Below are 24,166 nucleotides of genomic sequence, written 5' to 3' on the forward strand. Positions count from 1 at the left end.
AACCAAGGGATCTATTGCCTTTGGGACCTCGGAGACCAGAAATTATCCTTGTAGGTAGGCGACAGAGTATAGTACTGTTTTCCCAGTGCTCACCCTTTCCAGCCCACTGTACAAACAAGGAGATCCGGGGCTATGCTCTACTCGGCCTAAAGATTGGCAGGGGAAGCACCTTTGACGATACAGTAGTGGCAGGGGCCCTCTCAAGCCCCATACGATCATGTCATATATCGCGGGCGTTGCTGTCAATGATCCAGACCTGGGACTTCCTATCCGTGCGCTAGAAGCTCTAATGAAGATGATGCTCATTCGAGGGAATCACAGACCCTTTGGGAACTGTCACCTTCATCCAGTCCGTCGTGCTATGTAGCAATATAGCCTGCTGAGAAGTTTTGTCTCACTAACGTCCTCTATTTTTAAACGCTCACTCTCTCTTTCCTGGGCCCACTGAAGGAGAGAACCATGCAAACGGTGAACACTGGCAAAGGCCTCGCCTTGCAGCATTCGTAACTATGGACCTTTGAGGAACCCCGGACGGCGCCTTTAGAGATGTTCATTCGGTACCACTCAAGCGAGCCGGTTGGCCTAGAGATGTTCACACTCTGTGTTAGATAGTTGCTTATTGGAATCCTCACTGAAGATCAAGTGAGCTTGATCTCTGTATGGGATTAATAAGAACGTAGAAGAAAAGTTGAGAGTTAAAGGAAAGAGCCTAGCTGAATGCGCCTGCCTTGAAATTTCTTGAAAGAACGTGGAATTGCCACTTCTTCCCGGCTTTTTTTTGGGGGGGGGGGGGGGGGGGGGGGCGAGGGTACGGTGGCCTAGGTACGATTGTCAGTTGAGAACAGGGCTATGAGATAGCACATGAGATACGGCCGTCCACAAGATCAAATCAGAAGTACCAAATTTACTTCGCTCTCAGACATGATGGTGGCAAGTAGAAGATGATGAAAGAAAAGATGAAAGAGGTTGAGATGGAGATGGTTTCGGTTGCCGATCAAGAGAAGAGGAAAAAGCTCACTTAAGTAAGAGCACACTACCTCTCTGTTAGTACACCCATCTGAGAGGATTCATCCTCACTTCTTCAAATTGTAGTTCACTCACTGATCAAACATTGATTAAAATGACTTGCCTGAAAGCCATGTGTACTGAGGAACTAGCGACTCCTACGGACATATAAACCCTCGAGGGTAAGTGTATCTCATACTATTCCTCCTCTCTCCTCCATCAAAATCTCCCGCACATCCATATAATCCTCATCATCCTTATTCAAAACGAAATCCTCCTGTAGTTGATCAAGGATCTCCAGCACATAATCCTGACAATCCCACTCAACGGTCTCATTATCCACAGGCACACTTTGTGCTGCACTCTTCACTCTCTCAACATCACTCTCCCCGAGCACAGCAATAAAGAACTGGCGTAAGAAAGTGCTTGACTCCTGTGGATTTTCCATAAACGTATTGCGTTTGAAGTTCGGATGCTCGCCATCAACTTCGAGAATGTGATGCTCTTCACCTTTCTCGATATACAATGCCCAGTGTACGAAATTTCCGTACCGCGGCCGGTAGAACACAACAAAGAGCTTTGGGGATATCCTACTGCTTGTCTCGTTGTCTTAGCGATGTGGCCATCAAGGAGTTCACCCGTTTCATCTACCTTGAGTCGCTCATATCCACGAAACGCTTCTGCAGACTTCAGAGTATAGTGATGAGTGCAGGTATACAATCCTCTGTTGGATTCGATAGAGGTTGGTTGGGGAAAATAGAAGAACGGAGCAGGCTACATATGTTGTATAGGTACTTGGTCCAATCATGCATTGTTGCCCAATGTGCATGCCTGATACACGAGACTGGCAGTAGAGATGCTCCAGAAGGCCAAGTTGAGAAGGCACAAAGACCTTGATAGTAACAATCCTATTGTAAGAATCAAACGACTTGGAACATATCATGGAAGTCATGTCACCCGAAGAGATACTTCTGCCAGCTCTGTTTCCAAGGTTTCCAGGTTCCTCCAAACCGATGGTTGATACAAGCTTGCTGACTGTTGAAGCCCTCCGATCCGGAATGGCGCTGTCCATTGCCCCAAACATTGACAGGTAGAACACACAGCCCTCCCAGCAGCTTTCGAGACTTGGCCTCAGGACCCTCCACACAGAGCGGCTCTTGAATCCCGTGGAAAGGCGCCCACGTCACACGCTGTATGGACGCCCCCGGGGACCAGAACTTAGCATCCGCATCCATGGACTGCTGAACTAACCGATGCGTAGATGGCAACGTATCCGATAGCACGTCGAGAATCGCATCTGTAAACACCCCCGGCCCCGTAATCTCCAACGTATCCATTTCGTTGTATCGCCTACTCCAGAAATGGCTCTTGTCGACTCGACGCTTCGTATGGGACAGTACACGAACGATGATTTCTCTCAGCAGCGGACTAAACCGTCGTGGCGCATACATCGTGTACTGGATGAAGCCGTAGCGTCGGGCCCAGTGCCAGTCGCGCATCTTCTGTGGCGAAGCGAAGGGCTCGTCGATCTCAATTCCGACAACTAGCGAAACATTCGTGTTGACATTGTTGCCTTTGAAGATTGAATCACGCAGTGATGGACAGGATTTGATGCTTCGGGCAGGATAGACATCAAGATCTGCGTAGTAGCCGCCGTAGTACCATAGAATCAAGTAACGGAGGAGATCGCCTCGGTGAACGGAGTGCGGGTATGATTTGTAGAGTCGGGCGATGTCTGGGATGGATTCAAAAGTCTCAAAAATGAATTTGTCAGCCCAGTCGGCTTCTACGAGCTGTGAATCGTAACGTTAGTCGCTGCGGTTCAATCTAGTATTTCATTAAAGATAAATCAACTGTTCATTGTCGGCCGTACCTTGTATTTCCATTCTGAGTTCTTTTGCTCAATTTGGATTGAATCGTCGCTTCGCTGGCTGACGCCTGGTAGCATAATCTGCCATAGAGTGTCTGTCACATCCTTATCGTGGCGCATTTCCCCTTCTATCTCCATGGCGCGTAGCGCACTGGAAAGTTTGATCTCGTATGCATAGTCTGGGTCCGCACGAAATGTAGACTGGTGAAGATATCGTGGTCGGTCTTCACCGTCTGATTTCTCCACACGGGGGTCTAACCTGGATGTTGGCGTAGGCAAGGCCTTGAAAAGAAAGAACAGAGTCAGAATCACAGCCATCAGGACATATTTATGTCGGGTTGGAAACCCAAGAAACATGCGACTCCTCATGGTGAGTGGTGTTTGGACTAGCCATTCCAAACACCCAAAAAGGAAGAGGGGTGAATTTTCTTTGAGCTGTCAGACTTAGCCCCCAAACAGACCTCGGGAAGGCCTCGTCTCATTGCTTTCAGCTGATTGGTGTAACTGGGAGGGACCCTGGATAGTGGGGTTGGGAAGTTTCACGGGGGTTAATGATGATATTTGAGGTGAAGGTGGCAGAGGGAACTCTAGGTATGGTGATTCTTGTCTAGAATTTTAGGTCTCTGATCTTGAAGTAAAACATTCAAGAACATTTGGGGAACATTCCTGGCTATCCATATAATTGTGGGGTTGACTGTGGATGCCTTGGCACTGTCTTGGCAATCTTAATCGGGAACTATGAAGCGATCACCCACGAGAGCTCCAGAAAAGCTTGGCTATGCTTTTTATATACAGCAGACACTCCTTATGTTTTCGTTGGATCAAAATGGAGCATACTTGTGAATCTGACTAGGATCACGCCGTTCTTTCAAGCTTTTTCATAATTCAATAACAAACATAGCCTAAAGTCTTGGTTGGTTTGAAAATCTTTGATTCTCTCATCCGAAACACCCAAATCACGTAAAGATCTCAAGCTTCGAAATCACGTGTCACAGCAGCTAAGTAACAGTCTTGTTGACATTGGGCAGATGGCTCTGATCTCTCTTTCCCTTCGACTAGACTTCAGCCTTAGTTGTACCACACCGTATGTGCACTCTTCCTCAAGGAAGATAACAAGGCCTCTACGGGTACATGACCCCCAACGAGCGAAATATGAGATAAGCATAGGCTAAAAATTGTGTTTAGCACTATGGCGTACAATACAACCAGTGGTACAGGTGCGCTCCCGAGACAGTTTGCAAGACAGATCAGACAACAGAGCCAAATCCGTGGGCGTTCAACAGGGCGACCCAACGCATCAAGCTCTCAGAACAGTGCTTACCGAGTTGGCCCATACCGCAACCCTATCCGGCCTGGCATGAGTAGCAGCCGCTACGCCACTGTTCAAGACGAGGAGGAAGATCTCGATCTCATGGAACTTGATCCGATGGAAATTGACACCCCTCCCGTCCAAGAGCCTACATCAGCCACGACCAGAGCCTGCACCAATGAGCAATATGAGGAGAATGGAATCCACCGCCACATCTTCTACGTTCCCATTCGATCTCGCCCCATGCCGACTCTCGACCTTGACGTTCTGACTGCCGCTCGCGCTGAAATTACTCATATTCAAAGAGCGGGAATTCCAGTCCTGCAAACCCTGCCTGAGCGACCTGGACCCCACGTCTACATTCGCGTTGATACTGACCAGGCAAACCGTGATCAGGCCCTTATTGATGCCACTCTTCGGATGGGTACCATGCAAGATATGATCCGGGATGGCTTTGGCTGGTTCTCGGGTTTGCCTTACCGTCACCCGCATTTTGAGGTCAAATTCCTTCGTGGTCGACGCCTCTAGATCGATGCCTTGTGACTGAGTGAGGTTCTGAGCTCTACAAGCGCTGCTTCCAGGTTAGAAGTGGGATTGATGAGCTTCGAAGGGATCGGTTGAGGGATTCGAGGTACTTTTGACAATTACTGTGTTCTTGGGTGAGCAAGATGCATTAGTTAGGTCTTTTTCCTGTTTGTTCCTTTTTCTTCTATCCCTTCTTCTTCTTCTTCTTCTCTCTCCCCTACTTCTTCGCCCTATTCTCACATTCAGATAGCCACCAATGCTATTCTCTTAGTGATCTGACTTCATCCACGAATCATTAAAACCTACTGACATAGTCGCGATCAAGGAAAAAAAAAATCAACAGTAGTATACTCCAGTATGTCCCACAAACAGACCTAGTGAGCGTTAGATGACCCTAAGCACCATAGCCTTATAGTTTCCTGTTTTGGATAACGCCACGACAAACTCCAGCAATGCAGTCCCCACCCAATCCCATCAAAAGAGAAATGCCAACCTTCAATCATCCACCAGACGCAATGCCAATGTGATCTCACGCTTCTCACACCCCTGCCATGCCAGTTCAACGGCCTGAATAGTAGACCAGACCTGCTCACGAGCATCCTTTCGACTGACGCCCTCCTCAAGTAACTTCTCATAAGGCGTGTGGACGTGTCGAATATGCGCCTCAACAGCCAGGAGCGTCTTTTTCTCGTCACTGAGCATCGCTGTCCGCCCTACGCGCCCCGATCCCTTGAGAAAAGCATGCTCCAGGATGATTTTGAGGGTTTCCGTGGGCATAAGCGGGAATTCGTTTTTTAAGAGGTCTCGGGATTTGGAGAGATCCTTGGCATCGCGCACTTGCACGGCTTTGGCGCGGGATTCTTTTGTTGCGGCGGCTGCTTCGTGAACTTCGGTGTAGATTTCTTCGGGCACTCGGATTCCCAGGGTTCTTTTGCCCGTGCGATTCTGGCGCTGTTAGTGGTGCCGTGCTTAGCTTTAAATTGGTGTTTTGGGTGAGGACCTACGTAGACGACATAGACCATTCGTTCTGACTCTTTGGTCTTACTGCGGCAGTGTCGAGTGATGTAGACATCGCCCTTGGGGACTAGAACGTAGCCATCTGGCAAGGGTACGTGCTCAACAATGTTCTGGTGATCTTTTCAGCCGAGCATTCTTCTCGACGGATCAAAAGTTAAACTCACTTTCTCGAGTGGAGCGTCAGAGACAGGTATGAGTGCTGCCCATGTTTTCTTGGGTTTACGACGCTTTGTCTCGTTGAGTACTTCAGCGAGCGATTGGATTGGCGAGCCTGCATCTATCGAACGTGCATGGCCTTCGCGAGTGCGGACACCACGGTTCGTCTTTCTCACACGTGGCTTACATTTTCGACCGTTGGGTTTAGTGGTTGGTGCCATGTTGAGTGTTCATGGAGCCAAGGAGGTTGATATGAGGGTTGACACGGTGTTGCGATGCGATTGACATATCAATTCTATTGACGGAGACGTGCTGGATTTACTGAGATCTGTTTGTCATGCAATGTTATCTTAGCACCTGACACCCTTTGGCTCTTTGATGCTACAGGCTACAGTTCGCGGTCAAAGCAGATCAGGAACGGTGGCTGTGGCACTGTGGCTGTGTGGAGCCTCACTTGGATTCCTGGAGAATCAGGCCTTCCATCTTTAATCTGTCACAGTTGGTCTTTCTCACATCGACAACATCCAAATGTTTTGAAAGTCTAAGAAATCTCATGTAACGAAAGAATGATACTATAATTCTTTGGTGCAACCTATGTCCACTACACCATAGGGACCATAGGGTGCCAACTATAAATGGGGGATTGCTGATTCACCTCTGAATCCGGCTATGACTGTTTTCGATGAACTTGATGCATCTGCTCCCCAAAAGTACAAGTAGGTTTCCGATTTAGTGTTGATCCCCGACCAAAGATGAATGGACCGGTCAACCGTGGTGATCTCACCCATGAGATCAGCATCACCTATTCTCCATGGCTCATTGGTCGGATTCCCCCCCCCCCCCCCCCCCCCCCTAGGGATAGATTGTATGGATTAAGATTAGGATCATCGGATTTCCAGATTGTGAGATCAGAGTTGAGTGGTTGAAAGGTCTAGTCCATACCACTGTCCGATATGCTCCGTTCTCTGTACACCATATGTTGTACTCCGTACCTAACATCGATATACGGTATACGGAGTATCCTAACAAGATTCTTAAGACAAAGCGAGCACAACATACGTGGAACCGTGTGGAGTACGTAACTAATAACTAATTTTAATCGTCGGGCACAAAGAAAAGCTAAGAGGGGTTGCTAGGGGTTTTAGCTCTACCCTGATTACCCCAGTTGAACATGGGGTTGAATCTTCCCCTTTCGTCCACGAGTGTCTGCTCGAGGAATATCCGTATGGTCCGATGTTCTGATAGTCTAAAGCTCTGGTGCTCTGAAGCCCTGATGCTCTAATGCTCTAATGCTCTAATCCTTTGAATCTCCGAAGCCCCAATGTTGACTCCTCCATACAACATATGACATTGTATGTCGCATGAGGCTCCACCACTCATGTCGTCATTGGTGACATTTGTCCCCTTTGATCTGCCCAAAAGACCTGAACCGGCATCCCCGATGGCTCTTGTCCTTGCAGTTCACTGTCTAGATCGACAGACAAGGGGAAATCTCTGACTTTTCAAGGTTGGTAGCTAAACTCAGATGTAAACTGAACACTGAATGTATGATTCATATCTCCTGTTCCTGCATGAAGCACAACATCCTTCAAAGATATACTCCGTCCTAGCACATCGGAACATGAAAGAGCTGTGGATCAGTGGATTCTGTTAGAAATTAAAAAAAAAAAGACCCGAGTCCCCACGTAAAGAAATAAAATAAAAATATATATATATAAAAAGATAGAAGAAAAAAGAAGAAAAACAAGAAAAAGAGAATTTCTCTTGAAAGAAAAAAAAAAAAAAAAAAAAAAAAAAAAGACACCGACAAACAGAGCAAAAGGAAAACATCTCTCCCCTTCAACTCTCCTTCCAATACCCATTCCTCATTATAACTCTACACACACAATATGAAGTAACTAATGATTTTACCCATCTCCAATCTCTGTTCTCTGTCATTCTCAATCAGTTAAAGTTGCCTGGCAGCTTGATCTTCAATGGTTACTGGGTCTGTGTTGCTGACATGAGTTGGGATCACCCTGTCCACAGGTATGCATTCTCCCTTGACAGACCCCCTTTGTGAGGGGTATTACATTGTAGTCTTCGATTCCCTTTTTTGGGGGGAGGGGGGAGGTGGTTTTTTTTTACCAATCTATACTACATGCCGATGTGAAAAAGACGCTCATGGATTCGTTTATGTTCACCTTTAGCTATCCCAACGGTGAACCTCAAACTCCGACGAGGACTCCGAACACCTTCGACTCGTTTCACACCCCAATACTCGAATCCAGCTTTTTTGATCCTCGGGTGACTTGGGATACCTCAGATCCGTATGCCTCCAGCCCGGAGCTTCTCCGCACGCCGCAGAAGTTTGGTCTAGGCTCGTCGAATTCACTGAAAGGTCACAATGGGGAGACTGCTGGTTACAGGGGGAGGTCCTCGGACCAGACCGATACGGCCAGACGCATTCGCTCGGTGAAGCCTCTTCCGAGTACGGGCGAGGATGACCCTCGGACAGTGGGATCGGCCAAGTCAGCAGCCTCGATGCAAACCCCGCCGCCGACAAGTGCATCAAGAAGAAAAATCCCCGAGTTTGACCAGCCCGATCGAAATACACAAGGAGCAATGCCGGGCATGGAAGGTCATTTGGAAACACCCAGTCGTCTTCTTGGAGCGTCCCCTCGAATGTTTGGCAACCTCCAATCGTCGCCTGATCTTTTCCAACTGGCTTCACTAGACCCCACGGGCTCGCCTTTCTTCCCACAGCAACGACTATTCTGGGATCATGATCTAGACAATACAGCGAGCGAGATTCCATTACCCAGCAGAGGGATCAATTTCAATGCTCGTCAAAGTTCCGCCTTTACAAACGCAAATCACATCCCCCAGTTACCAACCATTGGTGGTTCAATTCCCGACTTCGGAAATGGGTTTGGAATCTCGGCACCACCACCCACTGACGCTGCCCTATTTCCCGCACCGTTCTCTACCTCGCCCCGGCTCCCGGTTACCAAGGCTGAGGATCCAGCTCTATTTCTCAGCTCCCCTGCGCGGAGATTCGGAGGGCCTCAGCTGACACCAGAGACACGGTCTCTTCGTGGCTTGCGACAGCCCTATCACCACCAGGCAGAAGAGTCAAGGCGGGAGGAGCTAATCCGTGCACAGGCACCAAGTGGCCACCGATACGATAATTTTACCGTCTTCCTGAGCGACAGCGACGAGGAAGATGACGACTATACACCGAAAGGAATACGGCCAGGTCTAGCCCGTAGCCTGACTCACAACGGCCTGTCTAGCTCATCCCGGCAGCTCAGTCAAGCAGGAGCTTTGATGGCATCCACCAGCGGAATCCGAAAGAGCCCGTGTAAAGGGCGTTTGTCCCCAGCGAAATCCATGCGTCCAGCCCCCTTGGCACGATCGAGCTCGACAGCCACCGTCTCCTTGACTCGCTCATCGTCTGTAGTGCTTCGCATCGGTCGTGATGGCCGGGCAAAGGCTGAAATGGAGCCACTCAGCGAGGCCCCCACAGGTTTGACCGATCCTCTGACTGGGATTGATCTAGATGGCTTTACAACTGAGAGCGAATCAGATCCGGCCGAGTTCTCGGAATATCCCGTACTACATCGCGCTCAATCATCCTTTTCGCTCTATGACAGCTCAAGGCGTCCACTATCCCGGAGTGATTCAGGCTCCCGACCTCCTTCAAAGGGCTCCTATGCTTCCACCGTCGGCTCGTCACACTCGGGTCGGATGTCACCCTGGGCTGGCTCTTCTAGGGGATGCGGGCGAGCAACCTATGGTGGATCTCCTGGCATTAAGCGGACACCCAAACGGCATTCGTCTCTGCTGCATTCGGACTCGACCTACACTCGGAGTAGCGTAGCATCAGACTTGTTACCCGGGGAGGACGACGAAAGTGGTGATGCTCAATCCGCGCTCCGGCAGGTTCTTAAAGAACGCGGTCGGGGCCCAAGACCCGCTTCGAGCGTGTTTGGCAACCGATTTTCTCGGTCATCCCACACTTTTACTCATCTCCGCTCATCACCACCCCGCCTTGGCAGTGATTTTGACCTACACCCCCGCCACAATGCTTCTCCCACGACCTTGACCGATCCTGATCTGGCAACCCCCAGCACAGACCGACACAGCAACCCCAGCAACGGTACCCGATGTGTTTGCCGCTCGATGGACAACGGTGGCCATCTCATGATTCAATGGTGAGTCCCACTCCCCATCGGCCATCAATTCAAAAGTCGATTGGTACTAACTTTCCCAGTGAATCGTGTACACACTGGCTGCATACCAGATGCGTGGGGTTAGAGCGTGCAAACTTGCCCTCCGTCTATGTTTGCGTCTTTTGTGCTCAAACACCATCCCGCCAAAACCGTGCCCGACCACCTTGTGTTCCCACGAGACAAGCCCCTCCCTCTCCCTTGGCCCACAAGTCGTTCCGCTTCCGCTAAACCCGGTGCGTCGACTGCCGTCTTGGATGCAAATATTTCTTGGAAAGAGTGGTGCCTCGTGATTACTGTTGTGTGGTTCGTGCCTAAACCGGGCCCTTTATACTGCACTAGCCCGGCCACCCTGCCGCCATCTCACAATTGCCCTTTTCAGGACCCCTTCTGAGACCCCACGACACTCCCCTTATGATACCTATGTACTATTCCCCTCACAACCCTGGAAGAAACCAGAATAGAATCGTTGCTATACTTCTCCGCACATCTTGTCTTCTCTGTGTTGTAGCTTGCAAAACCCCGCATATCGGAGTAGCGAACCGGTCCCGGGAGAGGAGCCGGGCCGGGTGCCTACCTACTTATTCAGTCTCACAATCGCCGATTACTCCCTTTTCCCTCATCCATCTCTCAATGTGCCCCCGCTTATCCTCCTAGTTGACCGAACCTCGCCGTGATTGGAGTAAGCCCTTTGCAAAAAGCCCTCTTAGATATCGGACATTGTTGAGATCGGACTGCAGTCTGATTGGCCAATCCGCGCTTATCGGCTCACCGCCCTTTTTATCAAAAAAGCGCTTTCCTCTCCGCGGAGCGGAGTGCCCTCCCTCTCTTTTTTTGCGCGCCACTCACTCTCTTTGGTCTGATTCCAGTCGTTTGTGCCTCGTCATTCACTCACTGAAATGTCTGCCTCTCTCCCTGGCAGTCGAGACCTACCCGCGTCACAATATAACCTATCAACCTATTGGGGTCGCGTGCGCCATGCCGTCGATATTTCTGATCCTCGGTAAGTTCAGAGAGAAGTGACAAGTCGTACTGAGAGCACACACTGATCATGACAATCAAATTAGGACCCTGTTCGTTTCATCCGCCGGTCTTGAAAGCGCCAAGAGCCTCATTGCTTCGTACAAGCAGAACCGCATCCCGGTCATGACACCGGAGTTGTGGTCGGCGAAGAAAGTGGTTGATGCGACATTGCACCCTGGTATGGGCCCCTTCAATCTCACGAAATATCCATCGACTAACACGCGACTTGACCAGATACGGGTACACCCGTTTTCTTGCCCTTTCGCATGTCGTGCTACGTGCTCACGAACTTGGTTGTCACAGCCGGCATGCTGACCCCAGGATTGCAGGTGAGCACCTTTCTCCACACATATATCAGAGTTTTGAAAAATAAAAAAAATAACAACATGCTTACAATATAGACCACCGGAACTCTCCTCTGGCAAATCGGTAACCAGTCTCTCAACGTCGCCGTCAACAATGCAAACGCAAACAAATCTACCCCCCTCTCCTTGTCGCAAATCGGCAAGTCATACCTCATGGCCGTCTCAGCCTCCTGCTCAGTCGCTGTCGGTCTGAACGCCCTCGTCCCCCGCCTAAAGAGCATCTCCCCAAACACCCGCCTCATCCTCTCCCGTCTCGTCCCCTTCGCCGCCGTCGCCTCCGCCTCCGCCCTGAATGTCTTTCTTATGCGCGGCGAGGAAATCCGCCAGGGTATTGACATCTACCCTGTCCTGTCAGAGGCTGAGCGTGCCAAGCGCGAGCTCAACGAGGACGCTGGGCCTGTTCAGAGCATTGGAAAGAGCAAGAAGGCTGCTACCATTGCCGTCGGCGAGACGGCTATCTCCCGTGTCCTCAACGCTACACCTATCATGGTCCTACCCCCGCTGATCCTCGTTCGTCTCGAGAAGACGAACTGGCTCCGTGCCCGCCCCCGCATGGTTATGCCTATTAATCTGGCGCTGATTCTGGGTACGTCGCTCTTTGCGCTGCCGCTTGCGCTCGCTGCGTTCCCGTCTCGTCAGGCTATCAGTGTTGATAGCCTCGAGGAGGAGTTCCACGGTCGTGGTGGTGATCTCGGTATGGTGGAGTTCAATCGCGGAATGTAATTTTTGGATCTTCGGCATTTTGCAGCGCGCATATATTACATTGTCTTTGCACAGGTTAGAGAATTCTATAGACCCTTTGTCCCGATTATAAATATGAAAACTGTTGTCCCTTATCTACCATTCAAGATGGGGCGGGTGCCACTCTACCCTTCAGGATCCCCTCGGCCCGCTCCGCAATTTCGAGCAATTCATCGTCTCCCCAACGCCGGCCCATCAGCTCCAACCCAATAGGAATACCAAGCACGGCAGACGCAGTCTGAGGGCTCCGCCCAGCTGTCATCCCCATTAGTTCAACATAACACCTACCTGGAATACAAATAGCAGGCCTCCCCGTCAACGCAGCCAGGACACCATTCCGTCCAGACTGCTTCTTCACGCCAATTTTTACAGGGAGGTGTCTCTGGTGCGGATATACCAGCGCGTCGATATCGTACCTCTCGAAACATTGATTCACAGACTCTTTAAGAGCAGCAACATATTCCAGTCGGCTTCGATACGCCTCGCTCGTCAGTGAAAACGTCTCAGGATCCTGCAGTGCTGCTGAGAAAACGTGTGTCATAGCTTGTAGATCGAACTCGCCGCTCTGGGCAATAGATTTCAGTGATCGGTGCGGTGTTGATGAAACCAATGGCGACTGTAGGAACTCATCGAGATAATGTTTAAACTCAAAAGCCTGTGTATCCCCCTTCGCAAACAGGGTTCCATAACTCCAGTCTGGATGACTCGATGGGGCAACAGATACTAAGTTGAAATCCGCATCTTGCTCCTGGATAGAATCCAAACTCGACCGGATTATGTCCTGCACGATCCGGTTCTCGGCGATATGCTCCGATTGAACACTTCCCTCGGCTTGGATTTCAGGGTGGAAATAAGCCTCCAACACTCCGATTCGAACTTGACGACCACGTTTCATTTTAGATTCTTGCACAAAGTCCCCATTCACCTCCTCCGGCCCCTTCATAACCTCATACAAAATCCTCACATCCCCAACACTCTTCCCCATCGGCCCAGCCATATCCTGCCTTTGGGAAACAGGCACAATCCCAACACAAGATACTCTTCCCGTCGATGGCCGGAACCCCACAACCCCGCACGCAGACGCAGGCGACCGCAGCGAGTTCATCGTGTCTGTCCCGCACCCCGCGAGCCCGAAATTTGCCGCTAGCGCTGCGCCTGTCCCACCGGAGGATCCGCCCGGTGTGCGGGTCTTGTCGTATGGGTTCAGCGTCTGTCCGCCCAGCGAGGAGAGAGTTATTCCCTGCAGGGCGAATTTGTGGAGGTTAGCTTTTGCTAGGATAATTGCTCCTGCGGCGCGTAGCCGGGAGACTACTTCGCTATCGGCTTTTGTGCGCAGGTTTCGAAGGGCTTTCACGCCTGCGCTTGTTGGTAGATCTGTTGTGCAGTAGTTGTCTTTTAGGATTATGGGCACGCTGTGTAATGGTGGGTAGGTTCTGTTTCTTTGGTTGAATGTGAGTGTTTCTGTGGCTTTTTCCATGGCGGTTTCTAGGGCTGCGTTGTTTATGCCGATGAGGGCTTTAAGGGTGCCGTCTTGCCGTTTGATTGTTGAGAGATAATGGTTTACCAGCTCCGGGCCGATGGTCGGATCGACACGGAGTAGTTCATGGAGTTTTGTGATCGTCATCTCTTCGACTTGCCATGCTGGAGAGTCCATGGTGTTGAGTCATGGATTGGATAGAAGGGGATTTGAGTTCCCCGGGTGTTGATATGGCGATAGACACAATTTACACACGCCATGCATGAATCTGCAATTGGATTCACGGAGTCAAGTCTTGCTATTGCTTGTAATGTTAATTGTAACAGAACAAGTGGGCTTGTGACTTCTGCGCAGGTAGATTCCCCTCGGTGGACACGGCATCGGGTTATTCCGCTCCGATGTATACAAAAGAAACCAAGACGAACAAGGCAGAAGAGTCATGTACAGATCTGAGAAGGATTAGAAACGAAAGGGAAAAACACATATATACACACGCACCGTACGGTTAACAAATGGACGCCACAAACAATCAAATGGTATAATCATCCAGACTTAGCCTACCCTCCAGGGCTCCCAAAGCCGGATTCCATAAACAGGGCGATAAAAAAAGCAGTAGAACATGTAACCGGCGCCTTTAAGAATGGGATAGAAGGATAGATAAAGCAAATAAAGTAAAACCGGGGAGCATCAGGGGATAGGTCCCTCAAGGATACATGCAGCGATTCCGGTTGCTCAAGGGTCAAGGGTCCAGTGCCCCTGCCATGTGGTGTCACAAAGACAGTCGAAGCCTGCCTGAGGTGACACCTGCAGGAGTCAACGGTGAAAACCCCCAGGAACCGAAAAGAAATTAGAAAGAAAAAGAAACATCGTAATCATGATTTTCCGAAGTGCAAACACCATTCCGTCCCATTCGCGATAGAGAAAAAGATTACCCTCAAGATATGAGCCTTCTATCCATTGCTGGATCCTGTTCACGCCGGTGAAGTTCCTCCTGGTGTCGTTGAAAAAGCCGAGTATTGGCTACTGTAGCTGTGCAAATTAGACCTGAAGCCTAGTTGGTGCGACCTTGACGATGCAATCCTTGGCCGATCCGATATGCCTCTGTGCCATCATCAACGAGTGTCTCCTTGAACCACGGGTGCTTCAAGGCCTCCTTTGCAGTGATCCGGTTTTTGGGATCATAGACAAAGATCTGTTGCAGCAAATCCAGGAATGAACGGTTGAATGGTGTGTTGGTAGGGATGAACTCCTACGATGGACAAAAATCAGTCAAAAGGAAGGAAGCCCCACCAGGCAGAGAGATGCGGGACACTTACTGTTAAACATTTCATCGCGCGTACATACTTCCGCGAGGCCCGGGTGGTTTCAGCGTTGGGATAATCAATCTTGCTTCGGTTGAAGTACCTGGTAAAGTTAGGTCCTGTAACAGAAAGATTGGAGGGGCCACATTTACTTGGAAGCAGAGTTGAGACTACCACCTCGGCCCGCCATGACTTTCTTCACCAAAGCGGTGTCGATCCGATTGCCAATGACGGATTCCATCATTGCCAGGTGTTCAAGGTTGTCATGTGTCTGGAAAAGGGCATCTCCGGTGAAGAATTCCACCAGGATACACCCAATACTCCAGATATCACATGGGAAGCTCCATCCCAGGTTCAATATGATTTCGGGAGCCCGGTAGTGGCGGGTAGAGACGACCGATGAGTGATATTCATCATCAAAGGTCGCCGAACCAAAATCGATGAGTCGGATTTCACCATCGAGGAGAACACGCCGCTGCCGCGCGTTGCGAGCTGTGGCATGGGAAGAGGATGGTATAGTGCGGTTATAAGTGAAGGTTTGATAGGCGTTGCTGACGAGAAGAATGTTTTCGGGTTTGAGGTCGGTATGGATAAGATTTAGGTCGTGAAGGACTAATAGGTCAGTGGTCTGATAGATAGATCTATTTGTGGTAGAGAACCTACAGGCAACACTTGTGAACAGCTGCCGAGCAAACTGCTGGATCTGACTGCTCGGGAATGGCACGAATCCATTCCCCTTGAGGAAATCAAACACGCTTTGTCCTAGGAGATCAGTGACAATGCAAATATGATTCCGGAAGTCAAAGCAGTCCCGAAGGTGGATGCATTTGTTGCGGTTGCTTTTGTCGTTCGAAGCCAACGTTGATAGGACTCGTAGCTCGATTCGAGACGCGTCGCGATACTTTTGAATCGAGCGTATGATTTTGACTGCACAGCGAGCCTTGCGCTGCTTGTCATAGGCTTCGACAACTTTGCCGAATGTACCTTGGCCTAGAAGTTTGATCACAGAGTCTCAAAAGGAATTAGCAGAGTCAACTAGGTACCAAGATATCTCTTTTCGCTTACATCGATCTGTCAATGGCGTATCGGGTGTGACAATGTAATGGCCATCGTCATCGTCAAACTTCTTGTTCTGAGAACTGGTGTACTGCTCGAGCCAAAAAAAAAAATTTGTCAGTGGATTTACTTGGAAAAAAAAGTGGTGAAAAATTATTTACTCACATCACGAACGACTGGCACAGGGACATCCTTTGCTTTAATCGGCGGCTTTGGAGGTGGGACATAGCTCAGGAAAGCATCACCTGCAGTCTCCAACTCTCGTCGCTTCTGTTCGTCGCGGGTGGATTTCCGAGTGGCGCGTTTCCGCTTTTGACCGGTAGAGCCATCTTCATAGTAGACGCCATTGCTTGCCCCCGAACTACCCTGTGAACCAAGTGAAGTTGGAGCGGTTGTGTGTAACGATGCGGTTCGATCAGTCGATAAGGACGTGGCAGAGGATTCCTCGCCGTAATGTTGGGGATTGATTGAAAATGACGGACGGTCATAGTGACCCAAGTCATAGGCGGTCTCAATCCCCGTCCGTCGCCTTTTTCCAGCGGGCTGAGGAGCCACAGGAGGTGATCTGGCAGATGTAGTTACAGGAGGGTCATTGGATGGCTCTGGGCCAGGAGTGTCGTCAATCACAATAACTTCCTTGGGAAGACCATTCTTGTAGAACTCGGTCCAGTCTGGTTTCTTTCTCCGACCTCCAACGGAGGGAGCCACGCTGGAGCCACTCTGGTGGGTCATAGCCGACGGAGTTGATGTCGCGGGAGGAATTCTCGGAGGTTGGGTGTAGGGAAGGGTTGTCGTTGTCGGAGAGGGGACGGAAATAGCGTAGGGGTTCGCGAGGCGAGTTCCTGCGGCCGTGGTCGAAGTCGGGTAGGAGTTATTCGGTTGATACGAAGGGTGGTGAGGATATCCGTAAGCCTGATGATGAGAGGGATGCGTGGCAGTGGCAGTGGACGGGGTGGACATTGTGCACGAAGGTATCCCGTCACACGAACGGTATGAAGGTTGTGGAGAGAAGACTGGTCTAATTTATGACCGATGGTTGATGTCGCGCGTCACTTTTCCTCAGTGGAGACGTGGATCTCCAGGCAGGACTAGCCAACTAGAGAGGAACTACGCCGACAGAGATTGAGGTTGACAAGTGTGTCCGGAAGGAGATCTCTGGGGAGACGTGAAGATGACGGGCTGAGGCGGTCGGGGGAGGCAAGGTGGGAAAGACTGTTTCAAATGCGTTGCATCTCCTCGACAATTTGAAGACAAGGAAGTGAAGCAAAAATCATTGAGGAACTTAGCGACATCTGTGGTAAACGAGGTGGGGAGGGAAGGGCCTAGAGGCAAAGATGAGTGATGATGGAAGAGTCGGAGAGTTGGGACCCGTTGCCGATCAACTTGGGATTTTGCATTTTTGACCTATTAATCCTTATGATTCTTCTGTAAAATTAGAACTCGCTGTCTGAAACACCGTTAATTAATGGTGTTGATGGTGGAATTGGTCTTTTTGGGTCTAATTCAAATTTCTAAATCATCAGATACCTATATTAATAGGTGATTTGCTTAATACATGCGAAATCGAAAACCCTCAACTTAAGAGGCGCATGGGCCTCTAGGGAAAAGAGGCGGGATGTGATCTCCTCGTTCCAACACAGCCATGAATATTATTAAAAGGATTTAGAGCCCTGGAGGGGCCTTGAGGGGCCTTGGGGGGGGGGGGGGGGGGCGCCACCGGAAATGGAGCATCGTGTCCAAGCCCTGGCTTAGCCGAATTCAATCCACAAGGAATGGAGAATATTAAGAAGACCAAACCCCAAGAGTAGTTCGAACAATATAACCCACAGCATCTCCCACGAAATCCCACGAAATCCCACGCAGTCGCCAATATCAGGACTCTCCCCTCCCGTATGCCACATGACATTCCAACCGAGTCAGCATCTAGATTGAGAAACACGCAAGCCCATTGCATGTAGGCATATTAGCACTCAAAGCCGATGGGTTGGTCATTAACGGGCTGTGGGGGGTGTGTTAGAAGAGGAAAACGGAAAATTGGGAGAGAAGGGGTTGTGTATTGAACCTGAGGAAAATGACAATAAATACCGATTGAACGAAACCTGATGACAATTTATAAAAAGGATGCCTATATATTCCCCGTGAGATGACGGTTGCTGGATTAATGCAACCAATATGAATTTCCGACTAAGAGATGTCTAAAAGTAAGGCAATTCAAATGTGAAGTGTATACTTATCACCGTACTAGTACGGAGGACTAGATGGAAACATAGCCAAGAGCGAAGAGAGAAGAATGATCCAACGAGGTACAGGAAGTTTTCTAGTCTGTCAATTCTCCAATCAAAGATGTACGCTCATCCGACAGTTGAATGGAATTAAAGATCATGGCCTGACAACCTGACAACCCCCAATAAGCCAGCCAACGCCACCATACATACGCAGAGAATGCAAAAACTCCTGATGCCCGAAGCCATAAGGCCCCCAGGGGCCAATAAAGAAATTAGGGACACAAGAAAATAAGATTACAACCATTTAGGACCCGATCAGTTTCGATCCCGATCCTCTTTGGGGTCCTTCAGGTAACCTCTCTGCACATGGCGGGTTGCCCGTCCATCCGCTTCCAGCATGAACAAAACATCTCTGACCTGAATACCCAACCCCTTCTCTTGATCTTCACGCCATATTCCGAGACGACGCTGAGTCTGACTGGGGGTGGATTCACCGACACCGGATTTTTCAGGACCGGCGGTGGGCGTAGAAGGAGTCGGACGGGAGGGAGACGAGAATCCACTAGATTTACCACCGGGCTTCAACCAGGAGTATGATTTTTTGGCACCGAACATACTGCGGCCACCCCCGGACAAAGCCATGCGGGCCGTCTCCACAGACTGTGCATGCTGTTGGGCTTCGGTTGCTTTGGAGTCCTGCATTTTCTTCGCTTCTTTTTTGCTCACTGATTTTTTGTCGAGCATAGGCGCCCTTTCGCCGATTGGCGTCGAGGGTGCAGATCCGATTGAATCTACAGACTCGGCTCGACCAGCCTCATCGAGAATAGCAGTACTGTTACGTTTGGCACGCTTTGCTGCGCGTCTTTCCTCTTGCGAACTCTCTCGGTGGATGAATGCTCTGTATCTTGCCGCATTTGACTTGGTGGTAGAGGATTCCATGGTAGCATGAGGACCTGCCAAATTCATTAGTATGAAGTCAGTCAAGTGGGCAAGATAAACAGAATCGTACGTTTCACAGGGGTTTGAGTGCTCCCCGTAGCCTGCCCAAGGGGTTTCGCGACATCTTTCCACTCATTGGGAACAACGCCATGGGAGTGGGCTCGGCGACTTCGAGCAAGAGTGGAGGCATAGTCGATGACGCCCCTGAATCGTTCTTCGGTGGAAATAGATAGAAGATTCAGTATGTCCACGAGAGGAGCACCTTCCTGGTTGAGAATTGTCTGGCCAGTGCGCACCACAGAAGAGCCGTCCGGACCGGTAACTTCAATTGGCTGTGGTCGGCCAGGTACGGGATGAAAGAGGCCTTCCGAGGGGATTCGAACACCAAGGTCAAAGCCTCGCTTCTGGAGCTTCTGTTCGAGGAGTTTTGTGATCAAGAATGGTTCTTGAATGTGATACTGTGCTCGCCTTGCTGCGATGGTATCCTCACGAGTCGGTTCATTAGGGTCTTTGAAGGGAACATGCGCCTGAGAGGATGGACCGGTGAACGAGCTGTGCGTAGTCGCCGGTTTAATTTGAGGCAAATCACCGAAGCTGGTTGAAGCCGAGGGAGTTCCCGGGGTAGAGCCTTGCGACGTGAAGGAGGTGTTGATAGGTGGCGGGTATTGGGACTGTGGTCCTCGATGGGAAGGCTGCGCCTGCGCATTCTGCCCTGAAAAGCTCTGTGTGAGAAATGCTTCCTCTTCCCTCACATCAATTCCAGATGACGCTAGGACATCTGTCAGCTCAGCAGCATCTGTTGTTTTGTCCACTGGGCGAGAAGGAGGACCCATGGTCCCGGGAGGCACGGGCGCAGGTGTTACCGACATGTTCATGTTCATGTTCATGCTCATATTCATTGGTGCTCCGTTCATCGGAGAGGAATTTTGTGGTAGCTGCACCGCGTTAAAGCTTGGAGAACCGTAAGGAGACTGGGTTTGAGAAGGCGGCAGAGGAGAGAGGCGAGGTCGTTTAGATGGAGGAGGTGCAACGCCTCCATTCGCGGGAGATGCTACCGAGTTTGGGGATGGAGACGAGACAGGTGGGGAGAAAGGTTGAGAAGAAAATTGTGGCGGCGGGGGTGCCTGCTGCTGTGGATGCCGAGCTTGTGCCATCGTGACTGCCTATTGTGAGCGAGATTGAATTTCAAATGAGATAGGCTACTGCGCCGAGCCGTCGTAGCCTAGATGAATCGAGGTCCACGCGTGGCCGTTGAACTGAGCGGATTGCTCGCACCACCAGCTTCCACCACCTTTGACCATCTCAATATTGAATTCAAACCATGTACGCGACACGCGGATCGTAAAAAAGTAGAATCAAGTGCAAAGGTATCAGTACTCGGGGAGACAGTGATGCGTGATGTGGTAAGGAGCTTTCTAGGTGGTCGAACTTTGCTCCGCGGATCGCGGATCGCGATGCACGTGACTGAGCTTGACTAAGCTCTCCAAATCTGCGTGTGTCCAGATGAGGTTTCGTTTGCTGCAAAAGAGATCATTCTTCTATTAAATCACATCCAGTCGTCAACAGTGTGTTGACTGCCTGCTTTAATACCTGCAGCAGCTACATCCCATATAGCCTTTGTTGCGCAAGTCATGGGTGTTGCGCTGAGCTCATTTTGAGATCTTGGGCTTAATCGTGCGCGACGCGGGTGCTAGTGCCCTTCAACTAGGCTTCTCAAACTCATACTAGGAAACCTGTTGTTCTCCTGACAACTTACCCAATTAATTCTTGACACCATGACATCCAAGCGCAAAGCTTCAGCAATGGGATCGGCTGTTGACGATGAGCCCGTTGACCCATCAGACGAACTGGCATTCTACTGTCTTGGCGGCGGCAATGAAGTTGGACGGAGTTGCCATATCCTGGAATATAAGGGCAAGACAGTTATGGTAAGCCTCAGCCGAAATGAACAATGAAGTTGCAGATACTGACCTCCTTGGCTTCTGTAGCTCGACGCGGGCATGCACCCGGCGAAAGAAGGCTTCTCCGCACTTCCTTTCTTTGATGAGTTCGATCTGAGCACAGTGGATGTTCTTCTAATCAGCCAGTACGTGCACCTTTTGTTTAATTTACACACTATATGGAACCATGGCAAGCACGACTGGAGATCATTCTACACCTACCCATCTGAGGCACATGAGTTATCTGGCAGTCTATTGTCTCAGCTGCTTCAATGGAAGAACACATTTCCCTGCATATATATGAGAAGCCCAATACAATTCAATGTTATGCACATATTTCTTGTATCACTGTACCCCCTTTGAGTCTCGAATTCGAGTGCTATCTCCAGCGCGTTAGTTCATGGTTATCGCATTTGACTAACACTGTGATTTGTATAGTTTCCACGTTGATCATTCTTCCGCCCTCCCTTATGTTCTCAGCAAGACGAATTTCAAAGGAAGAGTCTTCATGACCCCGGCAACACGAGCAATCTACAAATGGCTCATTCAAGACAATGTCCGAGTCAGCAACACATCCTCTTCTTCCGATCAACGCACTACATTATACACCGAGCGTGATCACTTATCAACACTTCCATTGATTGAAACAATTGACTTTTACACCACGCATACGATCAATGGCATCCGTATTACCCCGTATCCCGCCGGCCATGTTCTTGGAGCTGCCATGTTTAAAATTGATATTGCAGGACTTGTGACTTTGTTCACAGGAGGTGAGTTATCCTTATCACACCCCTTGTGACCTTCATAAACACCAATTAAATTGCTAATCAACCGGCTAGACTACTCTCGCGAGGAAGACAGACACTTGATTCCTGCCGCGGTGCCCAGCGGCACAAAGATCGATGTTCTCATTACGGAATCTACCTTTGGCATTTCATCCAATCCACCTCGATTGGAACGTGAGGCGGCTTTGATGAAGTCAATCACAAGCATTCTCAACCGCGGAGGTCGAGTTCTGATGCCCGTTTTCGCTCTCGGTCGTGCCCAAGAGCTGCTTCTTATCCTTGATGAATATTGGGAAACCCACCCAGAACTTCAGAAGTTTCCTATCTATTATATCGGAAACATGGCACGGCGATGCATGGTCGTGTATCAAACATACATTGGTGCCATGAACGATAACATAAAGCGACTCTTCCGGCAGCGCATGGCCGAGGCCGAGGCCAGCGGCAATAAGAGCGTGAGTGTCGGCCCATGGGATTTCCGATTTGTTCGAAGTCTCCGCAGTTTGGAGCGTTTCGATGATGTCGGAGGATGTGTCATGCTTGCCTCCCCCGGTATGTTGCAGACAGGAACAAGTCGTGAGCTGCTGGAAAGGTGGGCACCAAGTGATCGCAACGGCGTTGTCATGACCGGTTACAGCGTTGAAGGTACTATGGCTAAGGGATTGCTCAATGAGCCTGATCAGATCCCGGCCGTCATGTCCAAGGTTTCCACGGGGCATGGTCGTGGTCGTGTTCCCGGAGTGAATGATGAGGATCAAAAGGTCATGATTCCTCGCCGTTGCACTGTTGACGAGGTCAGTTTTGCAGCCCATGTTGATGGCGTTGAAAATCGTACTTTCATCGAGGAGGTAGCAGCACCAGTTGTGGTAAGTGTGACACCCACCAACCTATTTGAAATTTTACTGACTGGCCCAAGATCCTCGTCCACGGCGAAAAACATCAGATGATGAGACTGAAGTCGAAATTGCTTAGTCTTAACGCAGACAAGGCGGTCAAAGTCAAAGTCTATACTCCAGCAAATTGCGACGAAGTTCGCATTCCTTTCAAAAAAGATAAAATTGCCAAGGTTGTCGGCAAGCTCGCAGAGCTTGCACCTCCATCGGAGAATGATGATGCCCAGCTCATGGCTGGAGTCCTAGTTCAAAATGGGTTCAACTTGTCGTTGATGGCACCTGACGACTTACATGAGTATGCAGGCTTGACAACTACGACGATAACTTGCAAGCAACATATCACTCTCAGCTCTGCGAGTATGGATTTGATCCGGTGGGCCCTCGAGGGAACTTTCGGGGCCATCGAAGAAATTGGAAACAGCAAGAAAACTGAGCCAAACGGCAAGAAAAACATGGATACTGACGACATCCCAAAGCAAGAGGACGCCGACGAGGAGATTCCATCAGATGAAACACAAACATTCCTTGTCATGGGATGTGTGTATCTTCGCCATCACTCGCGCACCCGTGAAGTCGAGTTGGAATGGGAAGGTAACATGATGAACGACGGAGTGGCAGATGCAGTCATGGCTGTTCTGCTCACAGTCGAAAGCAGCCCGGCCTCCGTAAAGCGTACGAAACCCTATCCTTTTTCGCCTCTTCACTTGTGCTAACTACGACGGTTCTAGAATCGGCCAAAAACAAGCATCACCACCATCACCATGACGATGACGACGTGGAAATCCCCTCACTTCCAAACCCTCATTCTCAGTCTGGACCCCAAGAGCGACTTGCACGTATGCTGATGATGCTCGAGGCTCAATTTGGCGGCGACAACATTGGCCCCATTGAGCGCCCGCGAGTCCCGGCAGATCTTGCACTCGGTCCACAAGAAGACGGCGAAGAGATGAACGAAGAACGCATTGCCGAAATTGAGGCTGCGGAGCTGGATCGTCTTATTACAATGGGTGTTCCTGTCCCTGGTATTGAGATTAGGGTGGACAAGCATATTGCCCGTGTGTGGCTTGAGGACCTGGAAGTCGAGTGCGTGAACCCTGTCCTGCGAGATCGCATTCGTGTAGTCGTTGAGCGGGCCGTTGAGACTGTCGCTGGACTGTGGGCGGAGAGCTCAATTCATCAGGACACGGCGCTTAGTGGCTCTGCCATCGGGCCGAAGGGGGTTGAACTGGCGGATAGGAAGAAAGCGGCTGCCATCGAGGCTCATGCTTGATCTCATGTACTTGTATAATAATGAAATATCCCAGCATTCACATGATTTGACTTCA

At 50.0% G+C, this 24,166-nt stretch overlaps 9 protein-coding genes across 9 annotated transcripts; 4 read left to right on the forward strand and 5 right to left on the reverse strand.

Annotated features, from left to right (window-relative positions):
* Window positions 1–1,958: 1,958 nt before the first annotated feature.
* Window positions 1,959–3,244, reverse strand: Pdw03_6056 (Glycosyltransferase, DXD sugar-binding region; the record flags this gene model as incomplete). The annotated part of the gene is made up of 2 exons (XM_014683055.1): window positions 1,959–2,798; window positions 2,879–3,244. 2 exons carry the CDS (start codon window positions 3,242–3,244, stop codon window positions 1,959–1,961), a joined length of 1,206 nt encoding a protein of 401 aa, XP_014538541.1.
* An 820-nt stretch (window positions 3,245–4,064) lies between these two features.
* Pdw03_6057 (uncharacterized protein) lies at window positions 4,065–4,712 on the forward strand (the record flags this gene model as incomplete). Its single annotated transcript, XM_014683056.2, has 1 exon — window positions 4,065–4,712. One exon carries the CDS (start codon window positions 4,065–4,067, stop codon window positions 4,710–4,712), a length of 648 nt encoding a protein of 215 aa, XP_014538542.2.
* A 492-nt stretch (window positions 4,713–5,204) lies between these two features.
* Window positions 5,205–6,103, reverse strand: Pdw03_6058 (uncharacterized protein; the record flags this gene model as incomplete). The annotated part of the gene is made up of 3 exons (XM_066101239.1): window positions 5,205–5,654; window positions 5,714–5,836; window positions 5,891–6,103. The coding sequence occupies 3 exons, from the start codon at window positions 6,101–6,103 to the stop codon at window positions 5,205–5,207; spliced, it is 786 nt and encodes a 261-aa protein (XP_065958179.1).
* A 1,668-nt stretch (window positions 6,104–7,771) lies between these two features.
* On the forward strand, window positions 7,772–10,324 carry Pdw03_6059 (Zinc finger, PHD-finger; the record flags this gene model as incomplete). Its single annotated transcript, XM_014683058.2, has 4 exons — window positions 7,772–7,776; window positions 7,848–7,910; window positions 8,072–10,078; window positions 10,138–10,324. The coding sequence occupies 4 exons, from the start codon at window positions 7,772–7,774 to the stop codon at window positions 10,322–10,324; spliced, it is 2,262 nt and encodes a 753-aa protein (XP_014538544.2).
* Window positions 10,325–10,992: 668 nt separating this feature from the next.
* Pdw03_6060 (Mitochondrial cation transporter, putative) lies at window positions 10,993–12,204 on the forward strand (the record flags this gene model as incomplete). Its single annotated transcript, XM_014683059.1, has 4 exons — window positions 10,993–11,096; window positions 11,161–11,294; window positions 11,351–11,445; window positions 11,518–12,204. 4 exons carry the CDS (start codon window positions 10,993–10,995, stop codon window positions 12,202–12,204), a joined length of 1,020 nt encoding a protein of 339 aa, XP_014538545.1.
* Window positions 12,205–12,325: 121 nt separating this feature from the next.
* On the reverse strand, window positions 12,326–13,876 carry Pdw03_6061 (Amidase family protein, putative; the record flags this gene model as incomplete). Its single annotated transcript, XM_014683060.1, has 1 exon — window positions 12,326–13,876. One exon carries the CDS (start codon window positions 13,874–13,876, stop codon window positions 12,326–12,328), a length of 1,551 nt encoding a protein of 516 aa, XP_014538546.1.
* An 874-nt stretch (window positions 13,877–14,750) lies between these two features.
* On the reverse strand, window positions 14,751–17,016 carry Pdw03_6062 (Protein kinase (Lkh1), putative; the record flags this gene model as incomplete). Its single annotated transcript, XM_014683061.1, has 6 exons — window positions 14,751–14,948; window positions 15,016–15,103; window positions 15,153–15,612; window positions 15,664–16,011; window positions 16,066–16,147; window positions 16,222–17,016. 6 exons carry the CDS (start codon window positions 17,014–17,016, stop codon window positions 14,751–14,753), a joined length of 1,971 nt encoding a protein of 656 aa, XP_014538547.1.
* A 1,580-nt stretch (window positions 17,017–18,596) lies between these two features.
* Window positions 18,597–20,374, reverse strand: Pdw03_6063 (Transcription initiation factor TFIID component TAF4; the record flags this gene model as incomplete). Its single annotated transcript, XM_014683062.1, has 2 exons — window positions 18,597–19,234; window positions 19,291–20,374. 2 exons carry the CDS (start codon window positions 20,372–20,374, stop codon window positions 18,597–18,599), a joined length of 1,722 nt encoding a protein of 573 aa, XP_014538548.1.
* Window positions 20,375–20,995: 621 nt separating this feature from the next.
* On the forward strand, window positions 20,996–24,111 carry Pdw03_6064 (Endoribonuclease ysh1; the record flags this gene model as incomplete). The annotated part of the gene is made up of 6 exons (XM_014683063.1): window positions 20,996–21,148; window positions 21,209–21,306; window positions 21,599–21,933; window positions 22,003–22,814; window positions 22,865–23,513; window positions 23,570–24,111. The coding sequence occupies 6 exons, from the start codon at window positions 20,996–20,998 to the stop codon at window positions 24,109–24,111; spliced, it is 2,589 nt and encodes an 862-aa protein (XP_014538549.1).
* Window positions 24,112–24,166: the final 55 nt, after the last annotated feature.

Source organism: Penicillium digitatum, chromosome 6 (genome assembly GCF_016767815.1).
Source record: "Penicillium digitatum chromosome 6, complete sequence".
NCBI classification, from domain to species: domain Eukaryota; kingdom Fungi; phylum Ascomycota; class Eurotiomycetes; order Eurotiales; family Aspergillaceae; genus Penicillium; species Penicillium digitatum.